Below are 20,943 nucleotides of genomic sequence, written 5' to 3'. Positions count from 1 at the left end.
ATCCTCTAACAACCAATAATTGTTGGTTTCCAAAATATCCCCATTTTCCACATCTTAAGTCAGCCAGTTGTTTCTTCATGAGAAAGGGTTTTCTTGTTACTCTTTTCCATTGTTATTGGAGGAGGCTTGGCCAAAGAAGAGTATCATGGAAATACTTAGTTATGCTCCTTTTAAAAATAGATGTGTGTATTTAGCTATAGAATACTATGGCTCAGTTTCTGTGTGCTGTGTCTAAGGGCTCTGCTATCCACCAAGACTGCCAGATGTTCTTGTTCAATGCAGGTTATTACAGAGAAAAGACAGTGTGTGGTCTCTGATAGAGATTGCAATTTTTTCCCCTTCTTTAATTTTGTTGTTTGCTTTATCTAAAATAAAAGCCATTCAAATTGAAAGTATCCTCTCAGCATGGACAGGCATAAGCATTAAAAGTGAACAGTACAAATGCATTTTCTTTATTTACGAATTGTACATTTCTGTATGATGAAGTAGTTGTGCCTGTTTTGTTTATACAGTATGTATATTATTCATGGTGCATTAAACTGTTACAATGTATACAGGAGCTGGGCAATAACCATTTAATTATAAATGGCTTTAAAACTAAGTATATAACCCTTGCAAAACAAATGCATTAGAAGCGATGGACGTGCTCTGTCTGCTTCATGCTGCAAATGTATTCTAAACTATTTATGAGCCATTTAGACTTTGCTGTGCACTGGCCATAGCCTACTTATAAATATATTAACTCTTTATGACTCCTTCATAGACAACCCTTAAATTAAAGGGTTACCAATCAATTCTGATAAATCTTGGTCTTGCTGTGAGTCCTACCCTGCACAATGCTATTGGGAGATGCCATGGCATTAGTCTGTTCTCATGTCACCTTCCTGATACCAGCTGCCCTCCTGACCCCTGCCATTTACAACTGCTTAATGTTGAGATTATTTCATAACTCAAGTACTGTATAAATTTAAAGCTATCTGTAAGCATGAACAAATGCCCCTCAGCTGATCTTGGCTTCTCTTGAGGGAAGAATACTGCATCAATGGATAAAACTAATCCCTTTGTTGCATTAGAGAGAGATAACCCATGAAGTTCAAGGCAAAGGAGCCTTCTATCCAAATAAGTGAAGTTTAAATTGAAGCTGTTGCTGTGCAGACATGCTCCTCTCTCTAGCAGCGTCCATTTCCCAGGCAGTATTTAGCCAGAGAGACTATTCCAATAACTCTGGGGAAAATTCACTCGGAATGTTTTCAGATAGTGCTGTGACATGCAGAAGAAAAATAAATTATTCTAAAAGGTACAGTATATGCTATTGGTGGGCTTTTATGAAGCACTCATAATTTGTCTCAACTCCAGCATCACTGGGATTAGAGCTAGACCAATGCTGAGCATTTTGAAAATATGACCATAAAAACATCAAAGTCCAAGCCCAACCCCAGCAATGCTCTGCTTCATCCTCCACTAACAATTGATTTGTATGCCATTCCACCACTACATCATAGAACAATTTTGCTTTAGTTCAGGGCAAACCCTTTCAAAGGGGCATCAAAAGAGAAAAGTTAGATGAAAGGATCCATCCCATCCCCCTACCCCCAAACATGGCCATTCCTTCCATTCCACCATCAGAATCTAGAGAAGGCAGTTCTGGAATTCTGGATCACTAAAGACCCAGATCACAAGCACTTTTCCTTATTTACAACACCACACTGAAGAGGGAGCTGAATGACACCAAATATATCCAAACAATATGAAGAAACATCATCTATCCTCGGGTTGCACTTTACATCACCAGTTTAGTAACAGATGAAAACAATAAAAGGAGGCAAGAAGTTAAACCATCCCATTATTAGTTGCTGCATTTCATAATCTATATGTTCATAAAGCATTAAGCCATATTCACTGTAGCCCTAAACCAACTCCGGGTTACCGGTGTTCATGTACAGAGAAGCGCCAACAACATCAGTATCTCTGAACAATGAAAACAAAGGAGTATCTGGAATCCTGCATGTACTCAGATCAAGTTTTGACCGCCCAGGAGCATTTGATTATCCATGAGCCATCTGCATGGCAGCCAATGGCTCTTCTTGAATAAGTCTAGTTCAGGTTACATAGAAAACATTTTATCAACAGCATCACCACTAGATTACTAAGAGAAAACAGGGGAGACAGAGGGGGAGGGAAAATTCTGCTCTCTCAGACACTGAAGTAACTCCATTAAAATAATTGGAATTGCTCTGGACTTATGCCAGAGTAAGCAAGAATAGAATCTGGTCCAGAGAAGACATGAATTGGTTGCAAGTTAATTTAGATTCCTCCATCCTATGTTTATTCCTGCAGAATAGATCTTACTTGCCAGAGTCTCCAAATCCATCTCTCAGCCCTTTTAAAGACTTTCTCCTTTTATTTAGGGGTGGTGGGTGGTTTGGTTTGGATTTTTTCTTCATTTTTAACAACGTAGCCATCACAACTACAATCACATTTTATGGACTTTACGATATACATGGTATATGAACATCAAAGTAGCAGCAGTAAAAGGGTGGTGGTTAAACAATATAGGGCCCAATTCTCATCTCACGCAAGTTTTTCACTGGTCTAGTTCTAGGAATTACTCCTCATTTACACCTGTCTGAGATCACAATCAGGCTCTAGATGAAATCCTGGCACCAGTGAAGTCAATGACAAAACTCCCATTGACCTCAGTAGGACTAGGACTTCACTGTGTCTCTCAGCATTCTTGTGAAAGTGTTCTCTATTAGATAACCATCTTCTTCACTCATGTCATTCACAGTTGATTCCAGATCTGGAAGTTTGTACCCTTCCCACAAGAACTAGCAACATCAGGGCCGGTAAAACTTCAACCTACTGGTCGAGAGATTCTCTTTTTTTACTACTAATTTTTAAATTGTAGAAGAAGTCATTCTAAAATCTCCCAAATTCTCAGAGCAATTTGCAGCAAGTCATTGCAACATGGCAGCAGAAAACACACTCTCACCATGTCAAATCCCAATTCAGCAAAGAACTTAAGTTCAGCTAACTTGACTTCAATGGCACAATTCACATGCCCAAAGTTAAGCTAATGTTAAGACAATGTGGTGAATCAGAGCCATAATCTACACACATCATGAAACAACAGAATTTTCTGCACTTTTGATAGTCCTGGGAAGCATTAGGAAGCTTATGGGGATCATTAAATGTGCATGTGCTAATTCAGGTTGAGTCACTTCTTGCAATCGGAGTTCTATAACTTTTGCTAAATAATCCTGTTTGTGAATTAGTTCCACATTTTAAAATCTTCCCTTTGTCTGGTTGTATCTTATTACAAGGAAAATATTTAGTTAGTGGAAAAATGAAAGGTGATATACACTCTGCTATACTATAAACATGTCTTCATAAACCTCACCTAGATCTTGATGGGAATCCCATATGGAAGTATACCTAGAAAAACTGTACCCAGAGCTGAACAAGCTACCGCTATGGATTTTTCTGTCCTTTGGGATTTTGAGGTATGTATTGTACTCTTCCAAAGTAGATAAGACGTGTTAATATGTAAAGGAACAAAATTCACCCCTGATGTAACTCCATTGAAATTGCCAGGTTTACAGTGATTAATTTGGTCCCAGATGTTGATTACATCTTTTTATTTTATAGTTTTTACACACACACATTTTTCCCCAGACAGGGACATGAAATGACTCCCATTGACATCAATGGGCTTTGGATCCCCAAAACATTTTGGACCAAAATCTATTGTGTGTGCGCATTTGTTTGCATATGGATTTAGCAGATTTCCGTACACAAATGTATTTTCAATGCACATACTGCACATATATATGCAATTGTTGGTTCTGCACGAAAAAGCTGCTGCCTTTTTTTTTTTTATTAAAAAATGGGCGCACATGCACAATTACAGAGCATGTGGCTGTTCAAGTTGTAGATTTAATACTCATTTTACAAAAAGATAAAACAAATAAATCCACTGAAGTCAATGGAATTACATCAGTCTTTCATTGGGAGAAGTGAAATCAGAATCAGACACCTGCTCTCTCTATACCTTAAAAAACAAAATTATCTGTAGCCCTGGGAGACTGAAGTTATATATATCTCAATCCTTGGCTTGTTTTATTAGAACTACAACAGGCAGGCCTATTAGTTTGATTTGCAATAATAATTTTGTAGCGAGGATAACTGTTCACAGCTAAGAGGAGTGAAAGCAACTCATTTCACATATGCCACTGAATAAATCATCAGATAGCAGTGACTTTTGGCACTACTGATGTAGGTTCATATAAGTGATTTAGACTTACGGGCAAGGAAAGATTCTGGAAAAATAAAGACCGCTTAATAGTTACATCTCTGCTGCACTGCAAGTCAATATAGACCAAGTATCACATCATCATTTTACATTTACATAGTGACTTTCATCCTGAAAAAAATCCAGGACTTCTGTACAAACAAGAATCACTTCACTAATTACTAGTGCATAGGTTCAGTATTGATTCCGAGGGAAGAGTTCCACTTAGTTACCAGCACCACATCCCACAGCAGCTCAGGTTTTCCCAGTGGGGCCAGAATGTCAAACTCATGTGCGCACTGCCTCTAAAATTTAGGTATGTCTAAGCAGAAAGCATCTTCACATAAATGGCAATAAATGGAGAGAACGAACCATGAAATGAGGGGCCAGAAGAAGGTTGGTGAGGTGCTCTTGCCACTTATCAGAAATAAAGTGGCAGACACTGTAGGAGTTTGCTGAATAGACAAAATGGAGCGAACTAGGAAATGAAATCTCCATTATCCTAAATTTCCAAGTTCATCTAGTGAAACGATGCCTCCGCTTTTTGGTGCCCAACTTGAGGCACCTTGAAGGATTCAGTTTTCAGAAATTCTGAGCCCCCGGTTGTCTGAAAATCAGGTCCCTTGAAAGGAGTTTGAAGTTTGGCAGCCAAAAATTGAGGTGCCCCCAAAAAATCAGTAGTCCCACTTGAAAATTTAGGCCACCATGCTTATGTGCCGTTAGGAAACCTTCAAGCTACTAAATCAGCCCTCAGAGAAAACTAGCAGGAGGGTGAGTAGGTTCTGTTGTATATGATACCTCTCCTGAGGCCAGACAATAAAAGATGGTATTTCTGGAAGTGCTGTTGAGACACTATCCAATGCTGTGGAGAACTACTGTTGAAGGTGGTATTTCCAGAAAGATCATCATCATCGACGTTTTCTAAAAACCACTAATCTGAAAGTAGGTCAATTTATTAGAAGGTCTTCAAATGTCTGTTTTGAACAACCTGATACAGCGGTGATATTGTCCCACTCATTTTTAATTGAGGACCTTACTGGAGTTTTAGACTTACTCTCCCCACTCCCTAAGCCCACTTGTTAGTGTTTAAAACTTACCGAAGCTCAATGCTAATTATCGGTAATCTGAGTATGTTTGCGTAGAATGAGCAGTGCATCTTTAAAAATTAAAAAAGGAAGGTAGCAGCAATCTTTAGTCTGTCTTGTTAGGGGAAAAAACCAACCGCAAGACAGAGGGAAATTTTTTGCTGACCTGCATCTGGTATTTTTATTTGAATGTCTATAAGTTCCGCACATAACAACTAAGGAAATTTGTTCTGAGATGGGGCCATGTGTGACCATGCTAGGGCAAAGAGCAGATCTACAATTAGCTGCCAAATTTTTGCCTTTTGCTTGGCACACGTCCACACTGTGCAGCTGTGACTAACATCCACGGAGACTCACCCTTTATTACTACAGTGTGCACCATATGTGTGGTACAATGGGGAAAAAAACTTGAGTAAATTTAAAATGAAGAGAAAAAGCGTCAACATCACCAATCCCTGTAAAACAGATTTCTAACAGACACAACGTTGGAAAAAATATTTTTCAACACAGTAATGAATAAGGGAATACTTTGGCAGCAAGTGGGTTGCATCACTGGTGACAGCATTAGAAAAGAATAGATCTCATTTGGACATAAGACGACATGTATCACAGAAGGAAAAAATTTTTTAAAAAAACCCAAACATGTGGTGTGATGTTCCGTACAATTTTGACCAGGGACCAGAAAGCTAAAACATTAGGAAGGTTATTTTCAGGCTTGAGTTTCACTCTGCACTAATGAACTCCAGAATGGTCCTCTTTCTATTTTACAAGGCTTTTTACTTTACTCCTCCCCACCACACACAATCATAGAATATCAGGGTTGCAAGGGACCTCAGGAGGTCATCTAGTCCAACCCCCTTTGCTCAAAGCAGGATCAATCCCCAATTTTTGCCCCAGATCCCTAAATGGCCCCCTCAAGGATTGAACTCACAACCCTGTATTTAGCAGGCCAATGCTCAAACCATTGAGCTATCCCTCCCCCATAATATAATCTTCTACCATTTCCAAGGGACTGTGTTGCTGCCATACCAGCTGCTGTGTTGTTCTCTGCTCTCAAAGACTCCCCAGTAATGGCAGAGACATGCAAAAGGTCATGCTGTACCTATGGCATTATACTCCGAATTGTAGTGTTCCCTCCACCTGCTGGAAATCAGGAAGAAATAACTCTGCAGCCAGTGTTGTGGCCTGGATTACTAGAAATCTCCCATTAATAAGCACATGAATAACTAACAATTTTACTGAATGCATCCATCATTTTACAAAGAACTGATTAAACTGAGTCAAGTGTACAGCCTAGGATATTGCTTTTGTTGTTCCGAAGTCCTGATCAGAAGCACAGATGGGAGCTTTCCAGAATGTTGTAGCCAGGCAGGGCTGGATTAAAGCAGGGGCTTTAGGGGCTGCAGCCCAGGGCCTCGGGCTAAGGGGAGCACCGCAGGCCAGATGCGGCCTGCTGCTTCTTTTCATCCGGCCCACGGCAAGTCTCCAAGCCGCGAGCCGGACACTGGTCCCCAAGTCTCAGTGCCCCCCCCCCCCGCCTTCCCCCAGGGCTGGAGCCGCGAGCACTGGCTCACTGATGTGTCCCTGTGGCCCCTAGGCAAGGGGTGTTCAGGGAATCTCTGTGCACTGCCCCCGCCCACAGCACCAGCTCCGCAGCTCCCATAGGCCAGGTACTGCAGCCAATGCGAGTTGCGGGGGTGGTGCCTGTGGGCATAGGCAGCATGCACCATGCAGCATGGTCTGGCCCCTCTGCCTAGGGGCCGGACATGTCAGCCACCTCGTGGAGCAGAGCCAGGGCAGGCAGGGATCCTGCCTTAGCCCTCCTGTGCCACCAGCCAGGAGCCGCCTGATGTAAGCACCTCCCAGCCGGACTCTACACCCCACACCCCCTACCCCAGCCTGGAGCCTCCTCCTGCACCCAAACACCCTCCCAGACCCCACACCCCCACCTGCACCCCAACCCCCGTCCCAGCCCTGAGCCCCCTCCTGCACCCAAACTCCCACCCAGAGCCCACACCCCGAAGCTCCTGCTGCATCCCAAACCCCTGTCCCATCCCTGGCCCACCTCAGAGCCCACCCCCCTAAGCTGGAGCTGCACCCCCTCCTGCACCGCAATCCCCTGTCCCAGCCTGAGCTCACTCCTCCACTCCAAACCCTCAGGGGCCCCAAAAAATCTAACAGCCCCGAGCCCACAGGCGAGTTAATCCGGCCCTGTAGTCAGGTCTCTACTATCCAGTAAATATTCAGTTAAAGGGTAGAACAGCCAAAGCAGAGGAGGTGGACAAGATGTACAATATGCTACAGTACTCGTCAACATGGATCGGCTCTTACAGAAAAGTGGGGAAGAATCTGCTGATGCCCAAAGAAATAAGATTTTCGAGGAACTCAGTGAATGTCCACTTGAGTATGTAATAAAAACACAGCTCCATTTCAGAAACGAGAAGAACATTTCCTGAGATCTGATGGTCCATCAGAGTAGTGGTTTCATGGAAAAGAGTCAAGATCATTTTGATTTTAGACTTAGGTGAATTTGCAACGCAGACTAAGCCATAAAAGGAGATGCTCTGGGGTGAAAGTCATTCATTTTCCAATTAGAAGAAAAGGTTTCAAGTGGGTGTGATGGGACCTTGGGGAGGGGAAGATGCGATTGTTTTGGATTCACCTCAGAGTTTTCAGAAAATTGGGATGTTTGGTCCAGGATTATGTTAGTAACCAAGAGTGGCACGAATTAACAACTACATCAAAGGGACGTGTAAAACAGGGAGAAGAGAGTCATTCCCAGGGGGAGAACAAGGCCTCAGTTGTGGACAGGTTCAGCTCAGACCTCAAATTTCACCCTCTGACTTGCTTCCACTCACCTAGACAGGTTCTTCTGGTCAGTAGAGGGGCAGAGTGTGTGTATCACAGGCATTTGATAAGGATAGCAATGGAGTGGTGTTTCAGAAGCTAGTCGCTAAAAAGCAAAGATTAACCCAAAAGAGCAGAACTAAAAAACTTCATCGTTAAAATGACTATTTTAACTTGCAACATTTACAAGAAAGGTTAAAACAATGCAGTGGCCTTCACTCTTGTAAGAGAAATCCATGTAACAGATAAGGAATCAAACTTATTGGTTGGATTTTGTTTGTTTTGTTTTTCTTTAGGGTTATATCAAATATTCTGCTCTTTTTTATGGCTACTACAATAATCAACGGACAATTGGCTGGTTGAAATACAGGCTACCAATGGCATATTTCATGGTTGGAGTTAGTGTATTTGGCTACAGCCTGATGGTTGTTATAAGATCGTAAGTATAGTTCTTTGGTTTTAGTGTTTTTCCTGCTTCTTTCTCTGAAATTCAAACTACTCTCTATTGCATTTCACCTTTCTCCTCCACTTATTGTTAAAATAGCAGATTTAGGGACGTGGCATAGCACTTTCAGTCCAGTTCCCAGGTGATTGGAATTCATGTGACAATTTCAGAAGACTTTTAGGACCTACTTCACCAAAGAGCCTACTCTTACATTCCTTGCACCCCCAAAACCTCACACTGACGCCAATAGGAGCTGTGTGGTGTTCATAATGAGTACACATTAGAACCAAACTCTAATGAGCAAAGCAGATGCATACCCAAACCAATCTGCACTGGGCAGAATAATAATGTTTTGCACTAATCTATCACCTTCTAGTCCAGGATCTCAGAAAGATTTAATTTAGCCTCCCAAAACACTGGAGATAGATGTTACTGACCTCATTTCACAGATGGAGAAATACAGGCACAGAGTTAAGTGACTTGCCTGTGGTCACACAGAAAGAAGTTCTATTCCTGCTTTTGCACAGACTATTTGCTGACTCCACATCATGCGAGTTAACCACAAGACTATCCTTCCTCCCCATAGGAAAGCGTAAGCCAAATGGATTTTTATGTTTATTGAAACGGGCATGTTGCTATTCAGTGCACCCAAAATCTTGAGTCCTTTGTTGGAATGAAGCACAGAAATACATCCAGACACTCAGATGTGCTGTACATTTACATTATTACCATAAAATCTCAACATCTGTTGTCTCATCTATACTGGAGGGATTTATGCTAGAAACTCTAATAGGAATTACAAAATATTTCAGGGATCAAATAAAAGAGAGGAAACAATTGAAGACGTATCTGCTCCTGTGTTGATTAACAAGTATGCTTTCCACCCCCCCCCGCCCCCTCCTCATATTGGTTTACTGCAAGTACTCTACTCCAGCGTTGCGTAACCATTGAAATCTCTCTGGAACATCATGCTGTAGCTGGTATATCTGACAGCATCAGAAATTTGTTTTCCTTAATCTAAATAGCATGAAAAATAATACAGATATAGTTTGATGATGATGGTGGCATTTATTTGTATTGCCATAGTGCCTAGGCATGGACGAGAACCCTATTGTCCTAGGCACTATACAAATAATTCTGCTCCTGGTCTATTTATGAATCCCCCTAAATTTCATTGATGTTAGTTATTAAAAATCCTCCAATATAGCTATCATTTTGTAATGAATAATGGATCTGCATCATGATATATGGACTTAGCCCTCCTTAAACCAGAGGTATTTATTTAAAGAAAACAGCTACAACCAGACACAAACCAGATACTGCCACACAACTTGAGTCCCAGCTTTGTTTTCCTTATTTACCAGGAATCACAACTTGTCTGAATTTCTATATAGCACACAGGGGCATCTAGTGGCTGAATAATATACTGCAAGTAAACACATTGCCATTTGTGTCATCGCACAGGATGGCCAGAAATGCCAATGAAAACACAGGAGATGGGGATGACAACAATTTCACTTTCAGCTGGAAAATGTTCACTAGCTGGGATTACCTCATTGGCAACCCGGAAACTGCAGACAACAAATTTGCATCTATTACAACCAGCTTCAAGGTAATATCCAAATGACATACACTTTCTCTATAGGGAGTTCTCTGCCTCTGGAGATGCTACCAGAATCCACCTTAGTAGCATTTCAAGGGGAAAATTAGACAATAACCTGGAAACCTATATAGCATCCTAAGGGGTCCCCTGGGATAAAATGATTAACCATGGTGATTCTAGTTCATACGTTCTGTGATGAACTGAGCTCCATATTTAGGGTTAAGAAGACTACAGCTGTTTTAACTTTCCTCTGGGGAATGGAGTAGGGACTATCAGTGAGGAATAAGTGAGTGGTTTTCAATTGTAAGGGACTGAGATACTCTTGTGAAGCATGATCTTTCTGATATGCCCTCATGTGTTTCAGTTAGAGATACAGCAGAGCTGAGAAGTTTGGATCCAGATGCTAATTTCCCCCAAATTCAAGAACAATATGGGATCCTCCACTCCTTCCCAACACAGCATGCACACGATAGATTCTTGTCCAAACTCATGCCCTTGCTGGCATTTGCTTTAGTTTGCTGCCTTGGAGACTCAGCTTAAGAAACAGGATTTTGCTTATAAACAGTTCTATGCTGAACTTAATCCAAGCTCCTTCATAGGCTGGTTATCCCGAGGAGTGCTGGAACAATTTGTATAGTGAGAATGGTGAGAGCCATTGGACCAAACTGTAAACCCTGCATATGATGAAAATCACTTTAAGCTGGGGGTGCAGTAGCACCCCCAGCACCCCTAATTCCAGCACCTATGGTGATCCCCAGGGCTTTTGCCTACAGGGCTTCTTGTCTCTCCTCCTTGCTCTCTCTCTCACCTCCAATCAAAGATCTTATCTTCCTGAGCTAAAATGAGATCCAGCTGCTCTGGCTGCCAAAGAGAGTCTGTGGAATTGTGCTGTACATCCTCACAAAATACTAAGTCATGATACTCTATCACAGAGCTCATTAGAGAGATTAGCCCTAGCCCTGATGCATTAATATGAACTTTCTTAAATACAATGGGATCAGATCCAAGGATCTGGTATGGAGTCCAGCTCTAATTCCAATATAGAGGTTGGGTTCATTTTTATTTCTAATATAACTCTCACAATCTGCCAGTATACAAGCTGACTTTGAATGAAGGGGATTTTGGCGGGGGGGAGGGGTGGGTCTCTTTGCCAAAAATTCTTTGTTTAGCTTATTACATGTTTATGTAAAAGAGGGGACAGACAAGGAGTGTGTGTACATTTGCATTTGGGTCTTGACTACCATGTTACACAATACCAGCCAAATTCTGCTTCAGTTATACTGGTGTGAATCACAATAATGCCACTGATGTTAATGGAGTCATTGCGAATTTACACTGGTCTAGTTGAGAACAAAAGGTTGGCCCGTATTGTATTAATTCCAAAGAAAATTGTTATGGAGAAAGCAATTATTGAGAAGATCCACTGTGGAGCTGGTTGAAAAATGGCAATTTGCAGAAAAAAAATAATATCTCATGAAAAGTTTTAGATTTTCAATAAAAATCCATAAGCCAAAAACTGAAAAAAGTTGTTAATTTTTCAAAACTATTTTCAATTTTAAAAAAATATCAGGTTTTGCTAACAATCTTTTGTTTTGAAAAGCAAAACACTGAACATTTTAACTGAAAACCAAACAAAAAATGATTAACTTTTAACTTTACATGGTTCCCCTCCCCCCATTCAGTTTTGGAGTTATGGAAAATTTCCATTAACATTTTGGTCAAAAAGCCATTTTTTTCATTAAAAACAAGTTTCAATTAAAAAGTCAACCAGCTGAGATGAACTCTGTGCATAGAAGAGCCCAATATAAAATGGACTGAGTAAAACATTTCTAGAATTCTTGAGAGGAGCAAAGAGCAATTTAGGTATCAGCACACCTAAAATGATTTTACACATGGAGAAAACCAAATGCATAGATCATTGTGGAAGGAGAAGTCAGTAATTAAAGGTTATGTTCAATTTCCTAAGATACAAATTCTTGAGCTGAATCCTACATCACAAAGTCCTTGAACTTAATTGTCTGCATTTGTCACACTCAAAGACAGACCTTGGAGAACGAGGGAGGTCACATGTGCATCAAGCATAGATAAAAACAGAAGGATCTTTGCTACAACAGAAGAGCCAATTTTAAAGGTGTATTAGATTTAGGGCTTATAATGTCTAATAGTAGGCAAACAGCATCTGGAGTGCTTGCATTAGTCATTTTAGTCCTCTCTATTTTAATATTTGCTGTTGAAAAGTTCATCCTTGAAGCTGGTAAAACTTTTGGGAACTCTCCAGAGAAAATTACTGGCTCAGACTGCCAAAGTAGTGGGTTTTCTTGTTTTTAATTTCTTTTGGCTCAATCCTGAAAAGCCTGGACCATTTCCTTTATTGTATGGGTAAGCAGGTAGGTAGGGAAGATTTAGGATCCTAACAATTCAGAAAAGTGCGACATCAAGTCGGCGTAAATGGCTTTTATAAAAAGATTGAGTGTGGGTAAAATCCCTTGTAATGCTTTGAAACAATGGTTTTACTCAGCTGTAATCTAAGCAAACATCTTGGACAGAAATCTCCCTGGTTTTGAAAGCACAAATTTGTTCCACAAGTGGTCTGATAAGTGCCCATGCAAATATTGCAATAAATGAACAAGGCAAGGGGAGGGTGCTAAGAAGGCAAATGTGCTACAACTCAAACTCACAGAGTGGAGAACAAGCTGAACTAATGTGACAAAGAATCTGAAGGAAAAACATTTTTCAGTTGCTTAGATACCAGTGCTAGGAGTCTGGACAACAAGCAAGAGGAATTGGAATTTCTCATTGATGAGAAGAAATTTGATACAATTGGAATGTTAAAATCACTGGTTACAATCTGTTTAGGAAGGTCAGAGTGGGTAAAAGTGGGTAGCACTCTACATTAATGACACCTTTTTAGTTGAAACTCAGAAGGACAGGATCTTGAATGCATTTGGATTAATATGCTAACTCACTAACAGAGGACAGGAGTGGGTACTGCTGGGGACCTGTTACAGACCACCAAATCAAACCAGAGAACAGGATGAGTTACTCCTGAATACCCAGCTATCGTGTGTGAAAAGAAAAATTGTGTTATGGGATATGTATGCTGGAGGTTCTGTGTGACCAATAGTAGAGGTTTTTAGAGTTTCTAAAAAATTGTATATATAAGAAAATTTTCCAATGCAGATAGTATTGTACCCAACATGAAGAAACTTAATTATGGACCTCACTATAACAAAGACAGACAATTTTATTCCTGGACTGGAAGTTGCTGGTTGCCTAGAGACTACTAATCATGATCTGATTATATTCAATCCAGGCAACCCCACCAGAAATAAATATATGCTTCAAAAAGTCCAAATTTTTCCCAAAGCTGAGGAAAATGTTGAGTGGAATTGAGAGGAAATCTTTAAACATAAACACATGAATGAAAATTGGGGGAATGCTTTAAAAAGAGTTTATTAGATGTCCAAAAAGCCATGATTTCACAGTCATAGCTCTCAAAAAACAGATTGAGAAGTGGCTTGATTACAGGGAGAAAAGGGTACTAAACAGCTCTTTAATCTAGCAGAGAAAGACATAATGAGAACCAATGGCTGGAAGATGAAGGCATAGATGTTTAACAGTAAGGGTTATTATTAACTTCTGGAATATTGGAACAAACTTCCCAGGAAAGTGAAGTCTCCGTCTCTGGATGTCTTCAAATGAAGATGGGATACTTTTCTGGGAAGATATGTTTTAGTCAAACACAAGGCATTGTCCTCAATAACAGCATGGTGTAACTGGATGATATTCTATAGCCTGTTATATACAGGAAGTCAGAGTAGATGATCTAATGGTCCCTTCTGGTTTTAAACTATGAATCTATGTATCTGCTACAATTCTTTAAATGTATCTACTTATAAAGGAGTCTATTGTGGATGAGCAAGAAAGTAACAAGGATGAGAACATCCATCTGAGAAGATTCCTTCGGGTTCTGGCAAATGTGCTTATCATATGTTGCTTGTGTGGAAGTGGCTACCTCATTTATTTTGTGGTTAAACGGTCCCAGACTTTTTCAAAAATGCAAAACATTGGATGGTATGAAAGAAATGAGGTAAGAAGAGTTTGTTTCTGATTTTTTGTAATATTAACTTTCCTTGGAAAGAAGTGTAGTAATTGTTAGCATGAAGATAGCTGCTAAGACAAAAGATTGTGGGTTCAAATCCCACATCAGGATTAAGGTTAAAATGTTAAAAAGCACCAAAGTGTACATCTAACACGGGGCAGGGCAGAGGGAGTGAGTCTCGGAGTTTGGATCAACTGACTTGGGCTTGTGGTACAGGGCTAAAAATAGCTATGTAGACATCCCTGCTTGGGCTGGAGCCCAGGCACTAAGACCCATCCACCTTGCCAGATTTCAGAGCCCAGATTCCAGCCCAAGCGGGAACGTCTACACTGCTGTTTTTTAGCTCCACAGCCTGAGCCACACAGGCCTGAGTCAGTTGACCCAGGCTCTGAGACTTTCTGTCACAAGGTTGTTCCCTCCCCCCACCTCCAGTGTAGACGTAGCTGAAGTGACTTAAGTAACTAAGGGCATGGCTACACTTGCAGATGTAGAGTGCTTTGAGTTAAACCAGCCTTCGGAGAGTGAAGTAGGGAAAGCGCTGCAGTCTGTCCACACTGACAGCTTCAAGCGCACCGGTGTGGCCACATTTTTGGCACTTGCAGCAGCACTGGGAGTGGTGCATTATGGGCAGCTATCCCAGCATGCAAGTGTCTGCAACATGCTTTTCAAATGGGGCGGGGGGGTGGAGGAGAGAGAGTGGGTTTTTGGGGGGCTGAGAGCATGTCAGCATGCTGTCTTGTAAGTTCAGACAGCAGCAGACCCCCCTCCCCCCGCGCCTCTCTTTCTCTCACACACAGCATTCCACGCAAATGGTTGCTTTGTCTCGGAGCAGATGAGCAGCCGGCTGTCAGAAACGGAGCTTTCAAAGGGCATATCTGCATTCCTGCAGAGATTCAAAAACAATGACAAGAGTGGCCACTTGACTGAAGGGGATTATGGGACGTTTCTGGAGGCTGATCAGAGCAGAGTAATGCAACATCTCATTCACACTGGCGCTGCGGCGCTCCATGAGGGCACAGCAAACGTTATTCCACTCGCCGAGGTGGAGTACCAGCAGCGCTGTAGCCGTGGAGTCAGAGCGCTCTACGTGCCTTGCCAGTGCGGACGGGTAGTGAGCTCCTGCACCCGGGGCTCCTTTATTGCGCTGTAACTCACAATGTAGCCAAGCCTTAAGTCCCATTAATTTTCAGTGGGGCTTATGTGATTTAGGTGCTTTGGAAAATTTTATCCCAAGTCTCAAACTTGGTATTGAGATGCGGTATTGTATAAGAAGGGTCCCTTGACTGTTAGAGGTGCCCTCTCCTCAGATAAAAGGTTAAACTGAGCTCCCTTCTGTCTGCTGCTGATCAAGCTGGTTGAAAAATAGAATCTCCACCCCATGGGAAATGCTGAGATTTTGACATTTGGTTTTGTTACATTTTGAGGCAAAAAGTTGAAATCTTGGAATCTTTCAAAGAATGACGTATTCCTGAATGTGTTTTGTTTTGATCTTCTCAAAATGTTTCATTTCAACTTTATCATTTCAACTTCTGTTATATTTAGAATATATAAAAGTTGAAATGATGAAGTCCAAACTAAATGTTTAGATAATTTCCTGTGAGAATTTTGACAAAATTGATACATTCCTGCAAAACATTTCAATTTAGTAGAATCAGCATTTTCCAACAGAAAAATGTTGCCTCAGAAAACTTTCAACCAGCTGTAACCTCTGAGGCTTTTCTGCTGATATTTTAAGATCTCGTGGCATTTTTCCCAAAAGAAAAAGGGATATTCCTGATATCCAACTTCTGGCCAGCGTTCCCTCCCTCAGTAAGGTAGGTACTAGAAAAACCTACACATTCTATCAGGGACTACACAAGTGCAACTCCCCCTAAAGTCAGTTGGTGTTGTACATGTGTGACCAAGGGCAAAATCTGTGCATCATTCCTGGGTTCATAAGAAAACTGAGTTCCAGGTATGTTTCCATTCTAGTCAGCAACATATTCTTAAAAGTGTGAAGGAGACACTCATTTTTTTTAAAAATAAAGATTATTTTACACACAGGCTGACAGCTTAGTTTCTGTGATATTCTTGCTACATTAAAATAGGAGCATTGGACCTCATTCTGAAAGGCCTCCGCTCTCTTTAAAGTAAATGGGAGTTGTGGTTAGTAAGCTCTGGGGTCACAGGAGCATCTTCTGTTGACCTCATCCCTCCGATAACAACATAAGTGTTCTGGCAAAATGCACAAATCATCCCAGATTATTCAGCCTTTGGGACTGTAGGAGGTACAGTAATTAGATATGCCAGGAACTGAAGTCATTTTGCAATCTGGGAGGTACCTCAGCTGGGTTTTCCCCCTTTGAGTTATTATACGGACACCACCCCCGTGGCATAGTAGATATCACAAAATAAATCTGGGAAGAGGAACCCAATGAGGGAGAAATATAATTGACCATGTGTTGCAGATGCGAGAATGGATAGCCCGGGTCACCCCTATTGTACGGGAACATTTGGAAAAGGCGCAGGAGGCCCAGCAAACCCATCACAATTGCCAGGCAAAAGTCTGACAGTTCCAACCAGGGGATCAGGTGATGGTGTTGGTACCCACGGCAGAAAACAAGCTTTTGGCCCAATGGCAGGGAGCCTATGAGGTGATTGAAACTGTGGGGGAAGTAACCTACAAGATGTGGCAATCAGGATGCTGGAAACAAGAACAAATTTATCACATTAACCTCTTAAAGCCTTGGCACAAATGGGAGGTGCGTGTAGTGGCCCAAGACACCCTGATCCAGGGAAATAACATGCAGGAGCAGATCAGGATATCTACTGATCTGACACCAAACCAGAAGAAAGAGGTAACTGAGATGATCAACCGATACCAGGACGTGTTTTCAACCAAACCAGGTCAGACCACCGAAGCATATCATCACATTATCACAGACCCTGGGGCAAAGGTAACTTTAAGGCCCTATCGGGTCCCAGCAGCAAAAAGGGAGGAGATCAAGGCAGAGGTAAAAAGGATGTTGGAGCTGGGAGTCATCGAAGAGTCTCACAGTCAGTGGTCAAGCCCGATTGTGTTGGTGCCCAAACCCAATGGAACCACTAGGTTTTGTAATGACTTTCACCAACTGAATGAGATATCCAAATTCAATGCATACCCCATATCGATGAGTTAGTTGACTGCCTGGGCAATGCCCGATTTTTGACCATTTTTGACCCTTTGATTTAACAAAGGGATACTGGCAGATTCCCCTTGCCAAAGATGCGAAAGAAAAGACGGCATTCTCTACCCCAGAGGGTCTGTTTCAATATACTGTTCTTCCTTTTGGACTGCCTGGGGCACCTGCCACCTTCCAGCATCTTATGGACAAGCTCCTACAGCCCCATACGAGTTATGCAGCGGCATACCTGGATTATTCACACCCCTAAACTGGAAAACCCACTTGGAAAAAGTGGAAGTGGTTCTGGAAATGCTAAGACGGGCTGACTTCACAGCCAACCCAGCCAAGTGTGCTGTAGGGCTAGCTGAGACTAAATACCTTGGCTACATTGTAGGAAGGGGCATGGTCAAGCACCAACTAAACAAACTAGAGGCTATCCAAAATTGGCCCTGGCCAAATTGGAAAAAGCAAGTCTGGGCATTCCTGGGTGCGGTGGGGTACTACCGACAATTTACTCCCCATTTTGCTACCAGAGCGAGTCCCCTGACAGACCTGATAAAAGCCCGGGGTCCAGACATAGTGAAGTGAACAGATGCCACAGAGAAAGTATTCATGGATCTACGGACAGCCCTCTGCAGTAACCCAGTGCTTATAGCCCCAGACTTCAACAAAGAATTCATTTTACAGACAGGTACATCTGAAGTAGGATAGGGAGCTGTCCTATTGCACATGGTCAGAGATGAAGAACACCCAATCCTCTACCTCAACAAGAAACTCCTCCCGAGAGAGTAGAAGTATGCCATGGTTGAAAGAGTGCCTAGCTGTGAAATGAGCCCTGGAAACACTACGTTATTACCTTCTGGGACGACGGTTTACCCTTGTGACTGACCATTCACCCCTCCAATGGACTCAGCGAAATAAAGAGAAGAACGCAAGGGTGACCAGATGGTTCCTGTCCCTACAGCTTTTCAAGTTCACCATACAACACCAGGCTGGAAGCCACCATTGCAATGCAGTTGGCTTGTCACTGGTACACTGCCTAACGTCCCAAGTTGCCCAACCCTGTGGTGTTTAGCGGTGGGGGGGGGAAAGATATGTGACAGGGTCAGGCCAGATGGCTACAGGAGAGTGATAGAAGGCAGATATATTAGCCCCAGTTTAAGCAGGTCCCGTTTCCAGAACAATCAGGAACTTTCTGGAAACAATTAAGGCAGACAGGCTGATTAGAACACCTGCAGCCAATCAAGAAGCTGCCAGAATTAATTAAGGCAGGCTAATCAGGGCAACTGGTTAGTGAGGGGTGAGTAAGGAGCTGGGAGCTAGAGGACGTGCTGCTGGAGGACTCAGGAGTACAAGCGTTAACAGACATCAGGAGGAAGGCCCTGTGGTGAGAACAAAGAAGGTGTTGGGAGGAGGCCATGGGGAAGTAGCCCAGGAAATTGTAGCTGTCGCACAGCTGTTCCAGAAGGCACTCTGCACAGCTGCAGTCCACAGGGCCCTGGGCTGGAACCCGGGTTGAGGGCAGGCCCGTGTTCCCCCCAAACCTTCCAACTCCTGATCCAACACAGGAGGCTCCACTGGAGGGGAAGGTCTCTAGGCTGTTCCCCGACCCACATGGTGGATCAGCAGAGACTGCGGGGATTGTTCTCACTCTTTTTTCCCCATGCTGGCCAGTGATGAGGTTATCTGAGTGAAAGGCAGATTTGAGCCATGAAAGTGGCCAAACTGAGGGCTACTGTGAATCTCTGAGGCGAGCAAATCCACCAATAAGAGCAGGACCCACCAAGGTGGAGGAGGAACTTTATCACAATACATTTCCTGACCTGCATTAACGGAAAATTGCAGACTCTGAAAAGAGATGTCAGCTTTCTCTTCCTAGGAAGTGAAGCGGCCTTCATATATGAAATACTGTAAGACCTACTTTTGATAAGTGCTGAAAATATCATTATTGTTATTATTAACAGCAGTATCCTCATTTGGCAGGTTGAAATTGTTATGTCCTTGCTAGGAATGTTTTGTCCTCCGCTGTTTGAAACCATTGCTGCCTTAGAGGAGTACCATCCTCGCATTGGATTGAAATGGCAGCTGGGACGTATCTTTGCTCTGTTTCTCGGAAACCTCTATACCTTTTTATTGGCCCTAATGGATGATGTCAATGAAAAGGTAAGCAGCACTACAATGAAAGAGAAAACAAGAACCATAATATGTTCTAGAATCCAACATGTGTGATCATAATTCTTAAAGCTAACATGAACAAAAGACTCCCTTGCTATAGGATATTACTGATTTTTTTCCATTCATATGTACTGTCATAAATATAAAGGGAAGGCTAACCACCTTTAAATTCCTCCTGGCCAGAGGAAAAACCCTTTCACCTGTTAAGGGTTAAGAAGCTAAGACAACCTCGCTGGCACCTCACCAAAATGACCAATGAGGAGACAAGATACTTTCAAAGCTGGAGGGTGGTGGAGGGGGGGGACAAAGGGTTCTCTCTGTCTGTGTGTTGCTTTTGCTGGGACCAGAGCAGGAATGCAGGTCAGAACTCCTGTAAAAAGTCAGTAAGCAATCTAGTTAGATATGCATTAGATTCTGTTTTGTTTAAATGGCTGGTAAAATAAGTTGTGCTGAATGTATATTGTGCTAGTTGTATGTTCCTGTTTTTGTGTCTTTTTGTAACTTAAAGTTTTGCCAAGAGGGATTCTCTATGTTTTGAATCTAATTACCCTGCAAGGTATTTACCATCCTGATTTTACAGAGGTGATTCTTTTACTTTTTCTTCAATTAAAATTCTTCTTTTAAGAACCTGATTGCTTTTTCCTTGTCTTAAGATCCAAGGGTTTGGGTCTGTGTTCACCTATGCACGTTGGTGAGGATTTAAAAAAAAAACAAACCCCTAACCCCTTTTATCTCCAGGCAAATAGACAGAAAACCCCTCTAGCTGCTCTTAGCTAAAAAAAAAACCTCTTCAGGTCTGTGAAGACTGGTGAATTTCCCTGTAGGAGGTTACCTACTGTGCCTTTAGGTAGAGAAAACTCCAGCTCACAAAAGACAATTCCCTTTTGTCTCTGCTCTGGCCCCCAAGCAGAGACAAAAAAAAAAAAAAAAAAAAACTAACTGCTTTCAGTTTAAAACCTGCTTTCCAGCAGCCCAAAGGAAAAAAAGAATTTCCTTTTAAAAATCTGTGCTTCTGGTTCAAAAAATCTCAAATTGATCTCAAAATGATTTCAAGTTAATCCCACTGCTCTGCCACCATGTCAAGGTTCCTTCCCCACTCTGAACTCTAGGGTACAGATGTGGGGACCTGCATGAAAACCCCCCTAAGCTTATTTTTACCAGTTTAGGTTAAAACTTCCCCAAGGTACAAACTATTTTACCTTTTGCCCCTGGACTTTATTGCTGCCACCACGAAGCGTCTAACAAATATAAA

At 42.1% G+C, this 20,943-nt stretch overlaps 1 protein-coding gene across 1 annotated transcript in view; it reads left to right on the top strand.

Annotated features, from left to right (window-relative positions):
- The window catches only part of TMC2 (transmembrane channel like 2), a 57,221-nt gene that overhangs the window by 11,576 nt on the left and 24,702 nt on the right, over window positions 1-20,943 (top strand). The window contains exons 8-12 of the mRNA XM_077808728.1: window positions 3,405-3,503; window positions 8,520-8,662; window positions 10,133-10,280; window positions 14,173-14,361; window positions 19,500-19,679. Of these exons, the coding sequence (XP_077664854.1) occupies window positions 3,405-3,503; window positions 8,520-8,662; window positions 10,133-10,280; window positions 14,173-14,361; window positions 19,500-19,679 (759 nt within the window). The remainder of the gene's footprint in view (window positions 1-3,404; window positions 3,504-8,519; window positions 8,663-10,132; window positions 10,281-14,172; window positions 14,362-19,499; window positions 19,680-20,943) is intronic.

This window comes from Eretmochelys imbricata, chromosome 2, assembly GCF_965152235.1.
Source record: "Eretmochelys imbricata isolate rEreImb1 chromosome 2, rEreImb1.hap1, whole genome shotgun sequence".
Taxonomy (NCBI): domain Eukaryota; kingdom Metazoa; phylum Chordata; order Testudines; family Cheloniidae; genus Eretmochelys; species Eretmochelys imbricata.
Note: the sequence above shows the minus strand (reverse complement) of the source record. Positions and strands in the feature narration are given on the sequence as shown.